The sequence below is a fragment of the Coenobita brevimanus genome, chromosome 61 (genome assembly GCF_032717465.1).
Source record: "Coenobita brevimanus isolate Jiangsu-jjx chromosome 61, ASM3271746v2, whole genome shotgun sequence".
Lineage (NCBI taxonomy): Eukaryota > Metazoa > Arthropoda > Malacostraca > Decapoda > Coenobitidae > Coenobita > Coenobita brevimanus.
In genome coordinates, this window is record NC_137014.1 from 2,761,153 (window position 1) to 2,780,930 (window position 19,778).

General features: G+C 41.2%; 1 protein-coding gene across 1 annotated transcript; it reads left to right on the forward strand.

Annotated features, from left to right (window-relative positions):
• The first annotated feature begins 202 nt into the window (after positions 1-202).
• On the forward strand, positions 203-15,286 carry LOC145403604 (coiled-coil domain-containing protein 97). The gene is made up of 7 exons (XM_080275280.1): positions 203-427; positions 3,338-3,507; positions 3,660-3,822; positions 6,205-6,321; positions 7,601-7,780; positions 12,050-12,298; positions 13,795-15,286. Exons 2-7 carry the CDS (start codon positions 3,351-3,353, stop codon positions 14,354-14,356), a joined length of 1,428 nt encoding a protein of 475 aa, XP_080131406.1. The 5' UTR covers positions 203-427; positions 3,338-3,350; the 3' UTR covers positions 14,357-15,286.
• Positions 15,287-19,778: the final 4,492 nt, after the last annotated feature.

Sequence of the window (19,778 nt, forward strand, 5' to 3'; positions counted from 1 at the left end):
ACTTATTACGGTGCTCTCCGTCATTTAGAAAATGACCAGCAAACCTTGTATTACTGAAGTACTACCTTTATGTAAGTAACATTATAACAACTGTATTTACAAAAATTTTGGTTCGATAAAATTATAGAAACAAATCCCGGTCGTTAATTAGAAAAACGTTTGGTTGTTTCTTGTTCTCCGCGAGTAGCAAAGAAGTGTTTGAAGAGAGAAACCTGTACTTTACACAGCCTAACTTACCCTAACCTAACTTAGTGCTTAGGACTGATTGAAAGCATCTACTTGCCCGAGTGTCAGGGGGTTATCTCACCTCATGCCCACTGTGGAGGCGGAGGGACATTGGTTACAAGATTGTGACAATGTAAGATACCGTACCTTTTACCTGGTCGTGGCGTAGTGGATTGCTGCCTGGCTCACCCTAGAATCCCAGGTTCGATTTCCGGCACAGTGTTAATATATTGGAGGAAAACAAGTTTTATATTTTTATACCATCCAATTTTTATTTTTTTAAAGCATATCTGCTGACGACTATTAAAACAATCACTGGAGGCATGAAGTGCTGTAGTTTGCAGATTGATATTGGATGCAATTAACTTCCACCCTTTTCGGGCTAATGTAAAACATTAAGTTGCAGCAGACTGCTAGAAACTGATTTGTTATAAAGGTAAATAATTGTGTATAACGGTTATGAGACATTCCACCCTGTAGTTTTTCAAGGTTGTGATCAATACCATCAGATGGATGTATTATTAAAACAATACGTATCTTAAAGTATAAGGAGAACTCAAATTTGTTATGGTCATTTATGGAATGTCAATAATTGTTAGATGCAATAAGCCCATATATCCTATCACAGAATGTAGGTCTGACCTGTTCTGTCATCGACACAGTTACATTACGGTAGACACATCAAACAGGCTTGTCTGGGTATTATTGTATATCACAATTACACCCAACTAATGGAAATTGAAACTAATATACTTATCATTTAGTTTATGCAGTGTTAAGCAAATTCCCTTCTTTATCTATCTATCTATTACCAGATGCCTCAATCCTGTTCGGGGTGGCCATAAACAAATTGCCTCCACGTCGCACTCTCCCTCGCCATTTCACTGCCCTGCTTCCAACTCACACCCCCCTCTCTCACATACCTCTCCGCCCCATCCCTCCATCTCATCCTCGGCCTTCTCCTCCCTCTCCCCCCCTCCATCTCACTCACATACACTCTCTTCGTCAGTCTTTCACTCTCCATCCTCTCCACATGGCCAAACCACCTCAGTGTATTCCTCCTAATGCTTCCTGTCACATCCACATCCACACCACAACTCCTTTATATCCTCATTTGTCAGCCTGTCTCTCCATGTGACTCCACAGGCTCCTCTTAAATAACTCATTTCCACTGCTCTCACTCTTGACTTGTGTCCTTCCAACAATGTCCAAGCTTCACTTCCATACGTTAGAGTTGGTATCACAATACTGTCATGTAGTAACTTCTTCACTTCCATGCTCACTTCCCTGTTTCTTATCACTGCTTTCAAGGAACCAGCAACCTTTCTTCCCTGCTGTACCCTTTCAAGCACTTCACCCTCCAAACCTCCATCCTTACTCATCATACTACCCAAGTACTTAAACGTACCGTACTCACATTTTCCAATTCCTCACCATCCAACCTCGCTGTACTTTCACTGACTTCACTTCTCTCAAAGACCATCACTTTCCTCTTCCCTACATTTACCTTTAGTTTCCGTTTCTTACACACTCTCCCAAACTCAACCACCAAGCCCTGCAGCTTCCCTTTGTCTTCACTCAACAACACAGTATCATCTGCAAACAACAGTACAGGGAGTTTCCAAACACTACCCTCTCTCACCAGGGCCACTCCTTCATCCACTACCCTACCTTGTACCTCTTTTATTACCCCATCCATGTACAGATTGAACAGCCATGGAGACATGACACATCCCTGTTTCAACCCAACCTTCAAAGAGAAAAAGTCACTCAGTTCACCATCCACACGCACTGCAGCCTTAACACCATCATACATACTCTTCAAAGCATTCAACAACTTCCCATCTACTCCATATATTCATAATACTTTCGACAGTCCTTGTCTGTCCACCCTGTCATATGCTTTCTCCAAATCCATGAAAGCCGCATACAACTTCTTTCCCTTCTCTTGAAACTTTTCCACTAAATATCTAAGAATGAACATCTGATCTACACAACCTCTTCCCTTCCTAAAGCCTCCCTGTTCTTCTTCAACTAATTCCTCTGTTCTTTCTCTGACTTTGTCAATAAGTATCCTACCATACACTTTTCCTACTATACTAAGAAGACAAATGCCCCTATGATTACCACACACTTGTTATTCCCCATTTCCTTTGTACAAGGGAATAATTATACCTGACTTCCAATCCTCTGGGACTCTACCTTCCTCCCAGGCCAATCTGCACATCTTCCACATCCATTCTACTACTGTCTCTACCCATGCTTCAGCTTTTCACCACACACTCCATCAATTCCCTTCTATATCATCAATCGCAAATGTACCTTTTAGTACTTGGTAAATAAGGAGGGAGAGGGATGTTCAGCTTTGTAGCTTTGACCATTATTGCACCTGCATTAAAATTAGGTTAGGACAGTTCAGGGTGGATTGGGTTGTAGTGAAAGATGGAGATGGGTATGCTGTAGGAGATGGAAAATCTGCCCCACCTCCTCATTTATTAAGTGCATAAAAAGGTATTTGTGACAGATGCTTACAAGAGCCTAGATTTCCTTAAGTTCACTAATGAGAAAAATTTTGGTGTGTGTGTGTTAGTTAGGTGTAATTCCAAAAATTTCCCTTTGTGTAAGCCTTTGACGCTTAGTTTTAATGATACAGGCCTTAGAGACAAGAAAATGCTAATAAGTATCATAAGTATTTATTTTTTTCTTTTTTGTTAAATTGGCTATACACACTAGGGATCTGTTTTGGACAGGTTACAGCAGTTTCATTAAGTTTAGTTTGTGTGGATCTAGTTATGGTAATACCGGTAACCCTTCTTATGACACAATGGATAAGACCAAAGAATGCCATACCTGGTAGTTAGGACTAAAGGATGTCATGGTTAGGACCAAAGCATGAATGAAGGAGTCATTCAAAAATTTTATGACTCACAGTGTTTATGATTTTAGATAATGGTTAAGAGTTAAATGACTGTGTCAGTAACTTAAACTGCCAGATTGAAATTGCACTGTAAGGTGGGGCCATGGAATATTCAGTGCAGGATACTGTATAAAGGGTAGCTATATTGTACATGACTGCTACTAATTCCTACAATTAATCTGTATGTTTATGCAGATAAGTAGGTGCCATGTGGGGAGAATTTGAAGATGAAAACAAAGATGGAGGCCCCTGCAGTGCATCCTCAGTGGTTGACAAGACAGGTTCATGCAAGGCAGACCAGAAGAAAACCAAACACACCCAGGATAGTCACGACAACAACACCAAGGATGATGGTTATTCAGATGGTAAAATCCTAACATTGGCAATCCACTTAGTCAAATGATGTCTTCTATATTGTTATGATCTGTGAAAACCAGTAGCTATTTGTTATTCATTGGATTCATACATTTAAACAGTGGTAATTGCTTGAACTTGTACTCAAACCTCTGCATTTTAGATATTATGGGTCTACCATTGAGGGATCGCCTCCTGCATCATCTGGCAGCAAGCAACGTGACAGTGAAGAGTCAGCAGCGCTATGAGCCGGACCTCACATATCAGGAGAGGAAGGACATTCTTAGCAAACTCCTCAGTGATAAGCCTGGACAGTTTTTATATAGGTGAGTTAGTGATGAATGAACATAATGCGAGGTAAAAAGAAATATTACATCATCCCCGTTACCTTCACCCAGTGTCCCTTACAGTATTCACTTAACCCCTTTGTGCGCCTAAAGTTTTCTGTAAGTTTGTGTGACATAATCAGTGAAAATGCCATGAGGGCAGCCTGGACTCATGCACAGAGGAAAACAATCCCACATATTTTATTTGTCCCAGATATTGGTTATACAGTATAGGTATATATTGTATACCATCATTTTTGCTGATGTTTATACTATACGATAAGCTAATAAAAACACACAAAACTGATGAGTAAAAGTACAGAAATAAATGCAGTGAGAATAATGTGTTTCCACAGTGAAAATAACTTTCCCAAACCCTACCACAACATTCTGCCCCCACCATGCAAGAGCTAAACATATTTCCATTTGCAGACTTTCACAAGCTTTCACAAGTGTCTTCAAATTTTGATACAACCAATAGTATTCGTGTTTGTTGGCCTTCAAGTAGACACCCTCCCCTATGGTGCATTTCATGCTAAAACTTAATTTTTGGTGAATATTTTTGTCCAAAATTGCCAAGTCAGCATCCCTTCAGACCAACACTAGTAAGTGCGTCATAGTGCATCATCGATTCTTCTGCGGCCTTACACCATTTTGACTCGCTTTGCATCATCATGCGCGAGAGGATTAACAATGGGGAAATTCAAAACAAAGCTTCATGAACTCTTTGAGACATGACTCACAGGAAAATGAAAGCCCCACCAAAAAGTTCATCTCCTACCATCCAGTAGGAGCTATGAACCTACCTGTAACAGATGTGCAGGGGAGTTGGGTCTGTACAGTGATGTCAAACAGTGAAAAGTATTTATGTACTGGTGGTTTCAGATAAGCTCAAAAGATCCATAACATAGGTATGTTTTTTAATTTGCCAGGCTATTAAAAAAATAATAATAATAATAATAATCACATAGAATGGATGTGACTGATGATGACATGTCTGTATCCATTTGGGGAACTCTAGCCTCTTCTTCCTGCCCATGGCACTGTGCATTGTTCATGTGTTGATACCACAGTGGGGGGTTGATGGTGTACTGTTCTCTGACTTGGGGTTCTCTAGCAATTGCTCATATATTTCTTCTTGGTACCAGTAAGAGTTATGGACTCAGTTTGTTGTGAGTGTGGCTACCCAGGTCTGACTGACTTGGCTCCTCACTGAAGTGTGTGCCCTGACCTTGGTGTATGTCCTCCCATACATAATGTGTTGCTAGGCTGTTATGTTGCCCCTCAGTACAACAGACCTGTGAAATGACTGCAAGGGCAGGCATTCTTGTTGCAATATTGTTCATCAACCCACTTCATTAGCTATTTTATGAATGTTTGTGTACAGTTGTTGAGAGGCTTGTTTGAGTACACAGTTCACCCCGTAGTATTGGGTGGCTTTAAGCATTGCTTGACCTGTGTCCTGTACATGTCTGGATTTTATATTTTATACTGTTTGTTACAGTCTTTTGCCATCCTTTCCCTTCCTGTTGTAGTCTTTTTGTTATCCTTTCACTTCCTGTTATAGTCCTTTGTCATCCTTTCTCTTCCACCATTCCTTTGTTGTTGGGGACACTTGAGATCCACTACATCTTTCTCACACTGTTTTGGTGGTGCAGTGCATAGTGTATAATAAACAGTGTACAGTGTGTCCCAGCTAGGTTGTAGGGGATTCCTCACATTGGCAGGGAGGTGCAAAGCCTCTCACTGTTGACAAAATCTGCACTATTTTACTTATTTGCCTCACAGATGGAGTGCTTGGAAACCCTACACTTCAGACCAATGCTGTCATCCACAATATAAAAACAGTCTCAGCTAACTGTATGCTACCGAGACCTGGGCAGTAAAGGATGAGGATATTCATTGGCTCAAACATACAGAAATGACAATGATTAGGTGGATGTGTGGTGCATCTTTGAATGTGAGGTCTTGAGGGATGGATTGCAATTGAAGATTTGTGAGGAAGGCTAGACTGAGGTGGTTCAGGCATGCTGAGAGGATGGCAGATGACAACTGGGTGTGGAAGGTGAGAGGTGTGAATTTCAGGGGTAGGGTTGCCAGAGGCAGACCAAAAAAAAGACCTGAGTTAAGGTTGTGGAGTGTGACCTCAGAGGTACAATAAGGGACTGAAAAGGAGGAGCATGAAGAGCCACCATTTGCTGACCAAAGGCCAACACATGCAAACATGTTGGAGTCTTTATAAACAATATAATATGAACTCTCAAAATGATGGCTGTATATATTTTACTTTATCAAACACAAGACAAGCTTATACATCAAAGGGAAAGCTTCTGTCATCCAATAAGTAATAGACTGATGATTACTGATGTATGCCATTCTCAGGTTTGGTAAATATATGCGTGGAGATGAGCTGCAGTACTTTGTGAATCATGCTGGTGACCCTGAGGTGGACCACTACCTGGCCCTGGCACAGCAGCACCACAACCCCCACACTGCCAGGTACACCCTCAACACATTTCATCTACTCTGATCCTCTGTTGTATTACTAATACAACATTGCATTATTCTAAGAACTATGCCATTATATTAGTCCCGTACCACTGTAGTGTGCTGTGGTAATAAGAGTGATTCTTTCCTGCAGTATACTGTACTCTACTAGAATGGTGTTTAACAGTTTATGATGAATTTACCTGTACTCTGTGTCAAAAAAATTTATCCTATTGTAAATGTAGGCCAATTCTGAAGTTTGGCCACCTGTTTATACAGCAAGAAGCATTCTCTAATTTTTTACATGATTGTATTCATAAAGATTACCAGCACATTTACTGAAGAGGGTCTCTCATTACAGTAGGGTCACATGCTAGTATATTTTGCAGTACAATCCTTGCTTCAGCACAGCACAATTATCAGTATTTCCATTATCTTACTCACCAGCAGAGATAGGACTGTGATTCCCAAGAATATGACAGTGGCAGATGTAAATACTGTTTTGTAGAGACTGAACAATGGGAAGGCTTCTGGTGGGTTTGAGGTATATTCATTTTTTTTTTTTTTTTTGGGTGTTAAAAAAAAAAAAATGGAGCCCAGAATTTGAAAGGCTTGATTTATGTGTTAATGGATATACTGTATGTTGATAGTTGTCTTACTTTTATGCTTGCTGTCCCTCCCCCCCCCCTGCCTGCTTCCAAGTGGGAGAGGTAAGGTTGATAACTTTGATGATAAAGGTTATATGTAATCAGTTCCATTAATTTTTGAATGGAATAGTAATTGCAGTTTTAATTACAAGCTTGCTAAATAACAGTACAGTAACTGCAGTCTACTCCATACGTGATGGAATCATAATGTGTCTGGGTATCATATCATATAATTTTGCAGAGTTAACATTAACCCCTTCTCTATGTAAGGTCTTCTCTATAATGAGTAAAAATGGTTTCACATCAACAAGAATTGTCTTGATATTTTTGTCCTTTTTAGGAATTACTGGAGACAGTTAATAGCCCTTCAGTAGATGAAGCCCATTATAAGGGGACAAAAATTTTACAGCATTAGACTGATAAATTATTGTTGTGATGGAGTTAAAAAAGAAAAACCCACATATAGGTACCGAATAATCTTTTGAGTAAGGGATGTATTATACAAGCACAGTATCATTATTGTGTGTTTATGGAATCAGTGATGAAAATTTTCATGTGGCCTATTCATGAGGCCAAAATTTCTTTGTATTGCAGTTTGTAAGAATAGAAAATTTTCATTGTACAGTATTGTATGTCCATTCTAGAATCCGTGTACGGAACAGACGATATGCAGCAATGCAGCGTTTGCGGAAAGAGGGGGACTATTTTAGTGAAAAGGAAATGGAAAGAAGGCATCCCCTACTGTACGACCAGCTCATTGGACGTCACCAGACTGAACATGAGCGCAATGAAAGCTGTAGCTCCATTGACAGAAGTGATCTCAGGTAAGCATACTGGTAGAATGGAAGGAAAAAGTGAGGGACACATACATGTAAAATAAAGAGTCAGGATGCAGTATAAGGAGTGATGTGTGAGTAAACCACAGTGCTGGAGACAGAGAGAAAAAAAAGAAAGTGATCTAAGTTAGTGACAGTGCTATTTTTTCTTTCCTAATGGTCTGTTTTTTGTGTCCTTTATGTTGTGTGTAATAATTATTTGTCATTCTGTTTAGTTTTTGCTGCTCGTATATGAATAAGTTCAATTTTAATTCCTTTATTTATCTAAGGTATACTGCAAAAGAGGAGCATTTTCAGCTCCTTTATATGGCTACAACAGTATTCTTATTGGTCAAGGAGGCTCCCTGGCACCTTTTTCCTTATCAGTGTACAGTATTTTAGCTTATGGCAGATTGATACCTTTTATGTTATGTATGCAGTAAATGTTCATTTTAAAAAGACAACTTACAAGATTAAAAAGACAATATGCAAGAGAAACCAGTAATAAGGAACAATATGCAAAATCATTATAAAAGGAAGAGGAACTAGAAATCCTCCTAAGCTGATGAGGGTATGGGCCTAAGTGTAGTGGAGCCATCATCACAGTCACAGTGATAAGGAGAGAGATACAATTACCTTGCTGTGAGTAGAAAAGCAACTGAAACTGACCCCAGTATTCAATGAGCGATACTGTAATATCATGCTTTTTCTTTTTCTTGGACGGAACAATTTGCAGGCTTCTGGTCTTTGGTTCCTTCTTCCTTGCATTAAAATATATATATATATATATATATATATGGGTGGTGTGCTTCTTATCAGCTTACCATGCAGCGTTGCCCACCTGCCACAACTCGTCCTTGTTCATTCATTTTCATTCATTCATTGCCAGACGCCATGTATCCCAGACAGGGTGGCCAAGGGCTTAGAGTTAATTGTTTTACAGGGAGGGGCACTAATCCTCCACCAACCCCACTTGACGTAGGGATGCCAACAGCATCTGGTGTTCCCAGGCGGTCACCCATCCTTGTTGCTGGTTTATAATTTTGCCCTCACTGATCCCTGCTGTTCAGTGATGTTTTGTTTATTTCTGCTATGTCCTGATGATTTTTATTTTGCAATGGAGTGATTTTTGAACTAGGGGGTTAGATTCTATTTTAATAACTCTTTACTACAAAAGGTCTCTCTAACTTATGTAAAATTGCTTGGAGGAAAGAAAAATAAAACATAAATATATATAACTGAGTTGAAGGGGTAAAGCTCTTTTGAAGGCTCAGGTCAGGCCACAGCTGATGTCTTCTAACACAAATACATAATTTACCACATTTTGGTGTACTTTTTCTGTGTTAACACTTCTTTGCGCTGTGAATTAAGTCACATAAAGCATTTCTCTTTCCTTAAGCCAGTCAGCATGATGATGCCTTTATTGTATTTCATTCTTTGCCACTGACATGTGATTGTATTCTATGTATGATTAGTTCCCTAATGATATGGTTAATGATGACTTCTCCCGTTTAAAACATCTCGCTTGAGGTAAGTAAAATCATCTGCTGGATGTAACATAATGAGGTTTTGAAAGTCATTTGTCACTGTTTTGCTCATCATCATAATCAACATCCGGACCTCCTTTCCCACCCTAGGTTAAGGTGAGGAGTAGCAACGTCCCAACAGCCTAAATTTGCCCACTCCAATGGGCCATGCTTCCATTCACTCATCATTCAAGCCCCCGGAATCCTGGCCGTATCTGATACGCCAAAAACTTTCACCACATTCTGTAGCTTCACATAAACATATCTGATAGAGTCAATCTGAACACTGTCACGTAAAAAAGGGGTGCCAAATCCCTGATCATGCGCTTCTTCTAACACCATTCATCCAGCCAGCTCGATCTCTTGTCAGTCCCCTAGCCTTGCCGACTTCCATGCCTCTCTTCCTCACACACTCATCCACAATATCCCACCACATTCTCCTTGGCCTGCCTTGCCTCCTTCTTCCTTCAGATTCGTGCAGATATACCCTTTTCACCACTCTAGTGTTATCCATTCTCTCCACATAACCATACCATCTCAGTACACTCTCTTCATTTCTGGCGTCCACAGACTTCCTCATTCCGATTCTTTCACAAATCACATTATTTTGTATCCTATCTGCTCTCTGTACCCCACATACATTCCTCAGCAGTCCCATCTCCACTGCTCTCACTCGTGACTTTTCAGTTTCATGCCACACCATAGTCTGACCTCCATATGTTAAAGTTGGCACAAACACTCCTTCACGTAAGCCTCATGCAGCTGCAACACTCAAGCCTCTGTTTCTTATCAAGCCTTCATAGCACCATTTACCTTCCTTCCTTGTCCCACTCTACATTTCCCTTCTTCTGCACATTTCTTCTCTTTCTATCACTGTACCCAGGTATTTGAACTTTCTCACCAATTTCATGCTCTCCAGTCACTTTAACATCACACTGGGAGTCACCTTCCCTGTCGATTACCATCACTTTACTCTTTTCTGCATTTACTCTTAAAGCACAACACTCACAGACATCAGCAAAACTCTGCACTAGTCTATCAAGCTCTTGTCCAGTATTTGCAAGTAGCACTGCATCGTCAGCATACAACAAATTTGAGATATTCCATTCATTATCAGTGCCATCCCTCTCTCCATAACTCGTGTGTTTACTTATCACCCCATCCATATTTATATATTGAACACAACCTTGTCGCGTGGCCACATTGATTGTGAACCATTCACTTAGATGCCCAATTACTCTTACACATGCTTCACTACCATCAAAAAAACTCTTGACGGCACCTAGCAGCTTACTGTCTACACGACACCTGCGCAAAACCTTCCACAATCCCTCTTTGTCTACTGTCGTATGCTTTTTCCGGATCCATAAATGCCATAAACATGTTATGGTCCTTCTCACACGCCCTCTCCACTATCTGTCTCACTGCAAATATTTGATCTACACATCCTCTTCCACTTCTAAAGCCACCCTGTTCATCACTCACTAAAACTTCTGATATCTCTCTTACTTTCTCTATAATAATTCTTCCATATACCTTCCCTACAACACTCAGTAAACTTATGCCACGATAATTCTTGCACTCACTTCGCACACCTTTATTTTTGTACAGGGGTATAATCATAGCCTTTTTCCACTCTGCTGGCATAGTTTCACTCATCCATGCCTTCTTACATATCTCCAACAAGCACTTCATTCCATTCTCTCCACTACACTTAATCATCTCTGCATAAACCTCATCAACCCCAGCTGCTTTCCCATTTTTCAGCCACTTCACGGCATTCTTCACCTGTGCAAGTGTCACATTTCCTGGCGCTGCCTTCTTTTTCTGTGCACCCCCAAAACCAATCATGTTTACAGCTGCTCTGCTGTCTCTATTCTCATTCATCAGGCTCTCAAAATATTTGTTCCATCTGGTCCTTACTTCATCCCCATGGGTTAATAATCTACCACTTACATCCTTCGCTTCCTCTTCTGTCTTTCATTCCTTCATTCTTTCCTCTTCCTTCTGCCCGTGAGTGACTCTACACTGAGTGACAAGCCAAATGGTTTCCCGTACACTAGGAAACCATTTACTACGCTGGGTGATAACCATATAACCATATTTTACGCCTGGTGGTTTAGTGGGTAATTATTGTGCTCCAATCGGATTGAGCCGGTGAAGGTTTATATCCAAGGGATGGTTGGGGTTTATTGCTCACGTAATGCCACTCAGGGATGAGTGAGGCTGGTCACTCTCATCTTAAATGTCAGGACCATCTGCCTAGCCCCGGGCTCCTATGCTTCTCATGGGGCAACGTAGGATTGGATGATGGATGGATGGATGGACATCCTTCACACTTTCACATTTCTTTCTGCTGTCTTTGTTTTGTTATCATGATGAACTAAGTCAGCATTTATGTCCACAACTTTATATGTGCTTGGCCACCCTGGCCCTTCTCTTCAATGGTCTGAACTGTGGTAGCCTAGTCCAAGACCCTATTACACCCTGGACATTCCGAGACCAAAAAGGGACAAAGTTGGATTAGCTGTTTCCATTACTATATAATATTTTTACATTTGCCTTTCAAAACACTTAACCCCCAGTCTTACTAATGAATTTCCATAGGTTTTATCTTCAGGTGGTGACTGGAGGCTTTTCAGTTATGCAGTGTCATCAAGGGAAGTGGCTTGGTCATTTACTCTTAACCCCAACATCTTAGTGGGGATAAAATGAGACTGGCTGCTACCCATTAATTTTCAATCATTCCCAGATTCTCAAGCATCCTCCTGGAGCACATTGATCTTCAGGAACAGAAGAAGCACAAGAAACTGGAGGAAGAGCAAGAGGATGACATGCTGGAGGAGGAGGACTCAGATGAGGAGGAAGAAAAAGAGGAAGAACTGTTGGAAGAGGAAGATGGTGAAACAGGGGATGCTGAGAAGAGACTGTACCGGGAGGAGTTTTATTCAGCCAGTTACAGTGACTTCCTCACAGGTGGCCATAAGGACTTTGATTATGAGTAAGCTTATTTAACTTTCATGGACAATGGATACTTACTTAAAAAAAAAAAAAAAGGTCGGTGAACTTTCATCTGCTACCACACAGCTTTATTCAGCAGAAGATGAAAGTTAACTATATTGACTAGCAACTTTCTTGACAGTAGACATGCATCCATCATCCAATCCTACGTTGCCCCACGAGGAGCATAGGAGCCCGGGCTAGGCAGTTGGTCCTGACATTTAAGATGAGAGTGACCAGCCTCACTCATCCCTGAGTGGCATTACATGAGCAGTAAACCCCAACCATCCCTTGGATATAAACCTTCACCAGCTCAATCCGACTGGAGCACAATAATTACCCACTAAACCACCAGGCGCGTACAGTAGACATACTTGGTGTTTTTATTCAGCAGAAGAAAACAACTGGCATATAAAGGGTTAAGATTATTACCTCAGAGAGTGGTCTGGATAGAATGAACCCAGTAGATATTCTGGGCCTTTAATCCTGTTTGTACACTAATGCATCTTTTGATGACATTCTTTGCTCCTTGAGACAAGACTTCTCAGTGCAGGGGATAATGGAAAGTTTCTGACCCTTGTACAGTGAGTGGTCTTTAAGCTGACCTAAAGTCAGGCAGAATAAAATATGGTAATAGCTATTGTTCTGAGACAGTTACACTTGAATTGTCACAGTCTAAACAACCAACCAACTCTTTATACTCTTCCTAGTGCTTATATTATAAATATGCTTATAAAAAGGATAATCAATTCAGGACATGGAGGGATAAATTTAGCATATGTTGATTTCTTATGTTATATGAATATGGCAAATCCGTCTTATAATTTGCCCTCCCCCCCTCCTTTCTTTTTCAGCAAGTCCATAGTAAAGTACGGTAGAGAGAAACTGCCTTTGATCATTTTTTCGCTAGCTATGAAGCTGCATTGGCAGTTTTACCCAGTTTACAGCACCAGTTGTATGGAAAATTGTGAATTTGTGATATTTTCACATTCTTCCGTCTTTTAATGAGGACTGCTAGTAGTTATGATACAGTATATGATACAGATATTAGATTTTTCTGTGATCTCAGTCTTTTTCATCTTTTAGCACCTTCCCAACCATACAGTGTACAGCTGTGGCATGGTTAGATTATTTCTCTTTGTGACCACCTGATATCAAAGTGTCCATCCATCCATCCATCCCTCATCCAACCCTGTGCTCCTCCAGCAGGAGTGTGGTTGCCATCAGTTTCACCCCTTCCATGCAGTAATTCATTCATTCTTGTCACCACCAGAGAAATTTATGCCGTTCAACCTGCTGTCTGCTGGGTTCACATTCAGATGAACCTGGAGCAGCAATTACTATTGCAGTGTATCATCACTACCTTCATCATCACTGCCATTTCCCATCCAGTTTCCATTACATCTTCCATTCAAAATCATCATGTTAACATTTTCTCACAATCTGACAGTGCAGTAATTGTAATACCACAAGTAACTTACTCTCTCAATCTTCCAGGCAAGTTGATGCAAGTGATGAGTATGATCTGATTGACATTAGGGCCAGAGATGACGAAGAGAGCTACTTTGACCGAGACTCCGATGATTCACCACACCATTCACCTTCTCAGATGGAAGAAGATGCAGATGTTATGGCAGCCATTAAGGAACTCAGAGATGCAGAGGATAATATGAGTGTGAAACCAGGTGGCAGATTGGGAGAGAGCAAATATGATGGTAGAATGGGAGGTAGTGCAGATAAAGGAAGAGAAAGAGCAGACAACAGCCTAGGAGAAAGTGCACATACCAGATTGGGAGAAAATGCACATGACATACTGGGAAAGAGTACAGGTGACAGATTTGATCAAGAGTCAAACAATGGGTTGTCCCAAACTGGTAATGAAATGTGCAGTGTTTCAAATTCTAGCACTGTTGCATCTGGTGGCACAGTAAACAATGATGCAGACTCTGAAAAGGATGTAAATACTTGTCAAGGTATTCAGAGTAGGATGACTGAAAATGGATGCATCACAGAAGAGAAAACTGGCATCAGTGCAGACGAGGCCATGGACGTGAGCTAATGATCATCTTACTATCGCTTTATATAATAACAGTTCCTCACCCTGCCCTAGAGTGGGGAAGGAGGTCCAGATGATGATGATGATGATATAATTATAGTGATATATCCGGGATAGTAGGTAAGGGAAGGGAGGAAGTTACCTCAAGAAAGATACTTTTATCCCCATGGATGCAGTTCGGGGAGATGGGGAGGGAGGAAATGATGGAAACAAGGGTTTTATCAGTGTTCTGCATGGGACCATGTAAAGAGCCATTTGTTGTTGGGGAACCAGTATGTAGGAATGGAAAAAAAAAAAAAAAAATCTTTGTGGAGCAGCTGTACAAGGACATAATGTAATTAACACTTTTCAGCAGAAGAGCATCTATAAACGTTAATGAAGGGTAGTGAGAAAAAGTGATGTGCCACATGCTGTGTATGGAGACTGATACATGTGACACTTTGGTCATCAAATGCTTTGGGGAAGCACTATCTGGTCATTAGGTAGATGACTGTTACTTTAGCCCCAAGAGGATGTGAACTCATTGGCCTGCAGACTGAATTTACCTAATTCCTGTAGTCCACCCCATCTTTGTGGGGGATAGGGAAACGAGGAACAGTTGTATAACCTGGCAGCAGAGCCTCCCAGTTATATCTGTGCCACCTCATTTAAGTGTTCCTTTCTAGCACCTAGTGTAGCCTGGTGCTGGAGAGAAACACAGTCACACAGTGGCAATGACATAACTTGGCCCAGTTATTCAAATGTGTCTCATCTGCTTCCCCATCCCCTAAAAGGAGGATGGAAGACTGTAGGAAAAGACTGGCTTCGGCCTTAAGTCGACTGGGTTCACACTCAGGTGAACCTGGGGCTACAACAGCAAAGAACTGAGTAAAAGTGATGGAGGATTTGTTTTAGCTCCCTGTTTACAATGATAGTTTTATTATATGCTTGTTACTGGCAGATTATTTTATTTACCCACACAGAGACAACATTTAGAAGGAATATTATATTAATCCTTTCAGTACAGTGGCATTTTCTCTGTTTTGTTCTTGCTGCTTATGCAGCTGACATAATTTCTAAGTGGTAGGTGGGGGCACTCACCATCCACTCACTTGATATAATGCTGCTCTTGGATGGCTGCCCATTCCTCTCTTCCTTCCTTCCTGTTCTGTCTTTCTTTCCTTCATTCTTTCCTTTTTCTTCTGTCTACAGATGACTACATTGAGTGGCAAGCCCAGTGGTTTCCTGTACACCAGGAAACAGTTTACTATGCTGGGTGGTAACCATATAACCAAATTATGGCACCTGGTGGTTTAGTTAGTAACTAAGGCACTCCAACCAGATTGAGCCTGTGTTGGTTTATATCCAAGGGGTGGTTGGAGTTTAATGCTCTCATAATGCCACTCAGGGATGTGTGAGGCTGGTCACTCTCATCTTAAATGTCAGGACCAACTTGCCTAGCCCTGCGCTCCTACGCTCCGCATGGGACAACACAGGATTAGATGATGATGATGACAAATGTAAGGTACTCGACTATTGGGGGGGGAGGGGGGGGACTTATAACAAGGAGCCAGGATTCCAAAGGCTGAGTGATTGTGACCCTTTTCACTGGGCTGCACACTTATTCATTTTCTTCTTGTTACTTCTGGATCTTATCTAACTCCAAATTTGTAGGTGGGTAACAGGGCTAGTGACCATAATAATGAAGCATGACTCCTTGTAGTGATACAATTTTAAATACAGTAGCTGTAAGAAAGTGTGATGAAAAGGAAATATTACCAGTGGGGCAAAAAAGACTGGAAAGGTACATTACAAGTACGAGGGACAGAGGTTGGGCGTGTTGGAAGGCTCAGCAGTATTCACGTAGTAACAACAAACTCCAGACACCACAGTCAAGAGTAGCTTCACTGCTTCTACAACCAATTAAAATTACAGTAACTTTTTGTTTTCTCAGTGTTATGAACACTTGTCAATCTCGTGAATAACAGGGTGCCTGGTTTCCATATCACCAAATGATCAGTACCAACACAGGAAAAAAAAAAAAAAAAGTTGAGTGCATTCAGAGTGTATACCTCATCCAGCGCCTACAAGAGACAGTTCAGATCACCATCAAATTTTAATCAACTCATCCTTGGTCTATGACCCACACATCCACAAAATTTCACTGAAATCTGTCAATAAGTTTCTGAGATAACTCGTGGACAAACAAACAAAAAAGTTCTGATCCGGGACTTGAACTCAGATGACCACCAATATTTAATAAACTTTTCCTTGGCCCATGACCCATATATCGACAATATTTCACTGAATTCTATCGATAAGTTTCAGAGATAGTTCGTTTTGCTTGTATCATGTATAAAGGCTCCAACATGCTTGCATGTATCGGCCGTGGTCACCTAATGGCAGCTCTCCCCGCTGCTCGATCTTTGGCAGCCTCCCTATTCAATCCCTTATCCCTGAGGTCCAATTCTATGTCATACTTATGAATTATATATCAGTGTGTGTTTCGAAATGGTCGTGCTCCGTCGTGGCCGATACTTATGTCTGGGCCAAACTCACTATAGGCCTACTATGTTCACTTTAACTTCACCTTGATTTACCATCTCTATCTTGAATGCTGAAATGTAATAATGAATTAACACCAGACTATGATCCCAGTCACGAAAATGTGCTGTGAAAAGGAAGAGAACCGTAGCACTGTCTTTCTGCCACTGAAGTACTGGGGGAAAAAAAAAAAAAAAAAATCAAGTCATGGTGAATGGTTCTTAACAAAACCAACAATCACTTACCTACCACAGCTCAGATTTTGAACAGCAGGAAGAACAAGGGATGGGAACATTCTTGCCTAATCCTTGCTGAAAAAAAAAAATAATAATAATAATAATAATCATTCTCTCCTCGTGATATGGATTTGACACTGCAGAAAAAGTGACATGGAAAGATTCTATACTCTTCTTGTCTCCTCTGCTAAACCAAACTTAAATTACGAGACTGTTGATAGTAAATTCGTTCGTTAATCCCACTCCTACGCCAAAAATCGACGCAGCGTCACTGCTCAAAGAGCGAAAGCAACGCAGTCGACAGTTGAACTTTTTTAATTCGTGATCTTACCAGACGATTTTACTCAGCGCAGTGCTACAGTCCTTAGTTGTAAAAGGATTACTGATGACAGTATGTAACGCCTCCAGCATGGGCGTAGTTAGGATATATACCCGCTGGATTAACTCTTTGCAGGGCCTGAGGGTATTGCTCCGAATTTTGGGCAGGACCCTGGGGTGCCTGATACCCCCCAGCCACACTTCTGCCTACCCCAGTGCCCTCAAATTCGTAAAGTATCATATATATCTTCAGATGAACTACACTGTTTAGGTAAGGCAGTAAAATACAAACTAGGTCATCTGACAGACGGTGCTAAATGCGAATTAGTCTACCGTTTGTTAAGTTTGCAATCATTCCAATCCACCATACAGATGGGTAGAAGAAAAGAAAATATATCTGTTATATGTACCAAGTTCATACATGCACAAAGTACCCTATACCACATCCCGGCCTTTGGGCATGTAATACTAAATAGGTTATTTCCAAGGGCAGACAGCGGGCAAATTTGTTTTGTTTGTAGAAATGAGACTGTCCCACGTCTGCCACAGGAAATCACCTGTTTAGTGTAATATGCCGAGAGACCAGGGATATGGTAGTGGGTACTTTATTGCATACACGACCCTGGTGCACATGACACACTGCAAACATGAAGAAGCATAAACTCAGAACTGCCGAATAGAACAATTTTCACATATCATCCAACCCCCTGCAATCCGTTCCATTTCAGATGCAATTTTGCACAGCTTTTAGTCATTCATTTTTCATGCACTTCACTTATACCTGTGGGGCTGTCATTCCACTGAGAGAGAGAGAGAGAGAGAAGTGGCCTGAAACCGTGTCAAGTGCATCTCCATAATATTAATATGCTTCATTCATCTAATTCTATATGAATTATTTCGCTTTTTCGTCTTCGTACCTTCATTATTTACGCTCATATTATTCATCTGTCTTCATGGCCTTCCTCGCCTCTATCTTCGAACTTACTAGCAAAATATTTGATTTGTCTTACCAATATTGTGTAAGTATGGCGCCTATTAGTCCTGTTTGTTAGGTGTTATTCCTTATTTGTCAGTATTATTCAGTCTATCTATTTATCTGTCTTTAAGTACTGCCACAGATGCACATGGAGGCCGAACCCGCTGTGGTGGTGGTAATAGTGGTGGTGGCGGTGACAGAGATGGTGGTGATGGTGGTGGTGGTGGTGGTAATGGTAGTGGAGGTGACAGTGGTGGTGATGGCGGCGGTGGTAATCTCATAAATTAAACGCTTCCTCAGTCGTGCCATAGCTCTTGTGCTGGTTGGAGTGCCTTCTTATTATTGCCATATACACTACACCATATACTGATAAAAACCCTAGACTGAACGTGACCAAGCCTACCATCACAAAAGTACCAAGTATCAGAGAGAGAGAGAGAGAGAGAGAGAGAGAGAGAGAGAGACGCTGTAGAAATATTTTAGACCTCTGCTTCTCGGATTATACGCGTAATACAGGGTGGCCAAAAATAATGATCCACTAAAACATCCGGAGGTACGTCGTGAGTTGCTGGGACGGCTCAATCTGCTGGTGTGGGTGTGGGGGTGGCAGTGGGAGTAGGAAATGGATACGGTATGCGGAATAGACACTGACAACGCTGACTAAGGACGAGAAATTCACACATGCTAAGAATGATGGTAAGGACAAATGGCGTAATATATTCAGGAAGTCTTGTGTAGGAGGGGGTCATCTCTGAAATCGATCCCACCTCCACATTCAGTTTATCACGGTGAAAGACTACGTAGTTTTAAATACAAAACACGTTATGTCATAGCCACCTTCACATTACACTATAAGCAGAACATGTTATCGCCAATCAGCTGTGCCGGATTAACTTGGTAACAAAAGTTTCACATGCTACGGGCCGTGCACTTTCGGGGGCCCGACGCTATTAAAAAAAAAAAAAAAAAAAAAAAAAAAAAAAAATCACCTGGAAACTGTTGAGTAACATTTTTTTTTTTTTTTGGAGGGGGGGGGCATTCTTAGTTGGCTGCTGAGCACATGCGATGCACACGCGCCCATAACCACAACAGTCACAAAACTGTCATCGTTAGCTATTTCGTTGATACTATCAGTAGTGGCCAATGCCCAGGAGCTGCACACCTGTTGTTTATCAGTCACTCTCGGTCACTCACTGTCAGACGCAGAGTGATGCACCGCCAAGGCCATTATTCTTCAATACGTTATCAAGTGACTAGAAGCAGAGAGTTGTAATCGGTTGTTGTTGTTGATCTACCGCCATCCTTCTGGCAGCGCAGACAACTACAAGCACATCATTAACAACTTCATCACTAACAACCTCAAGCATTCATC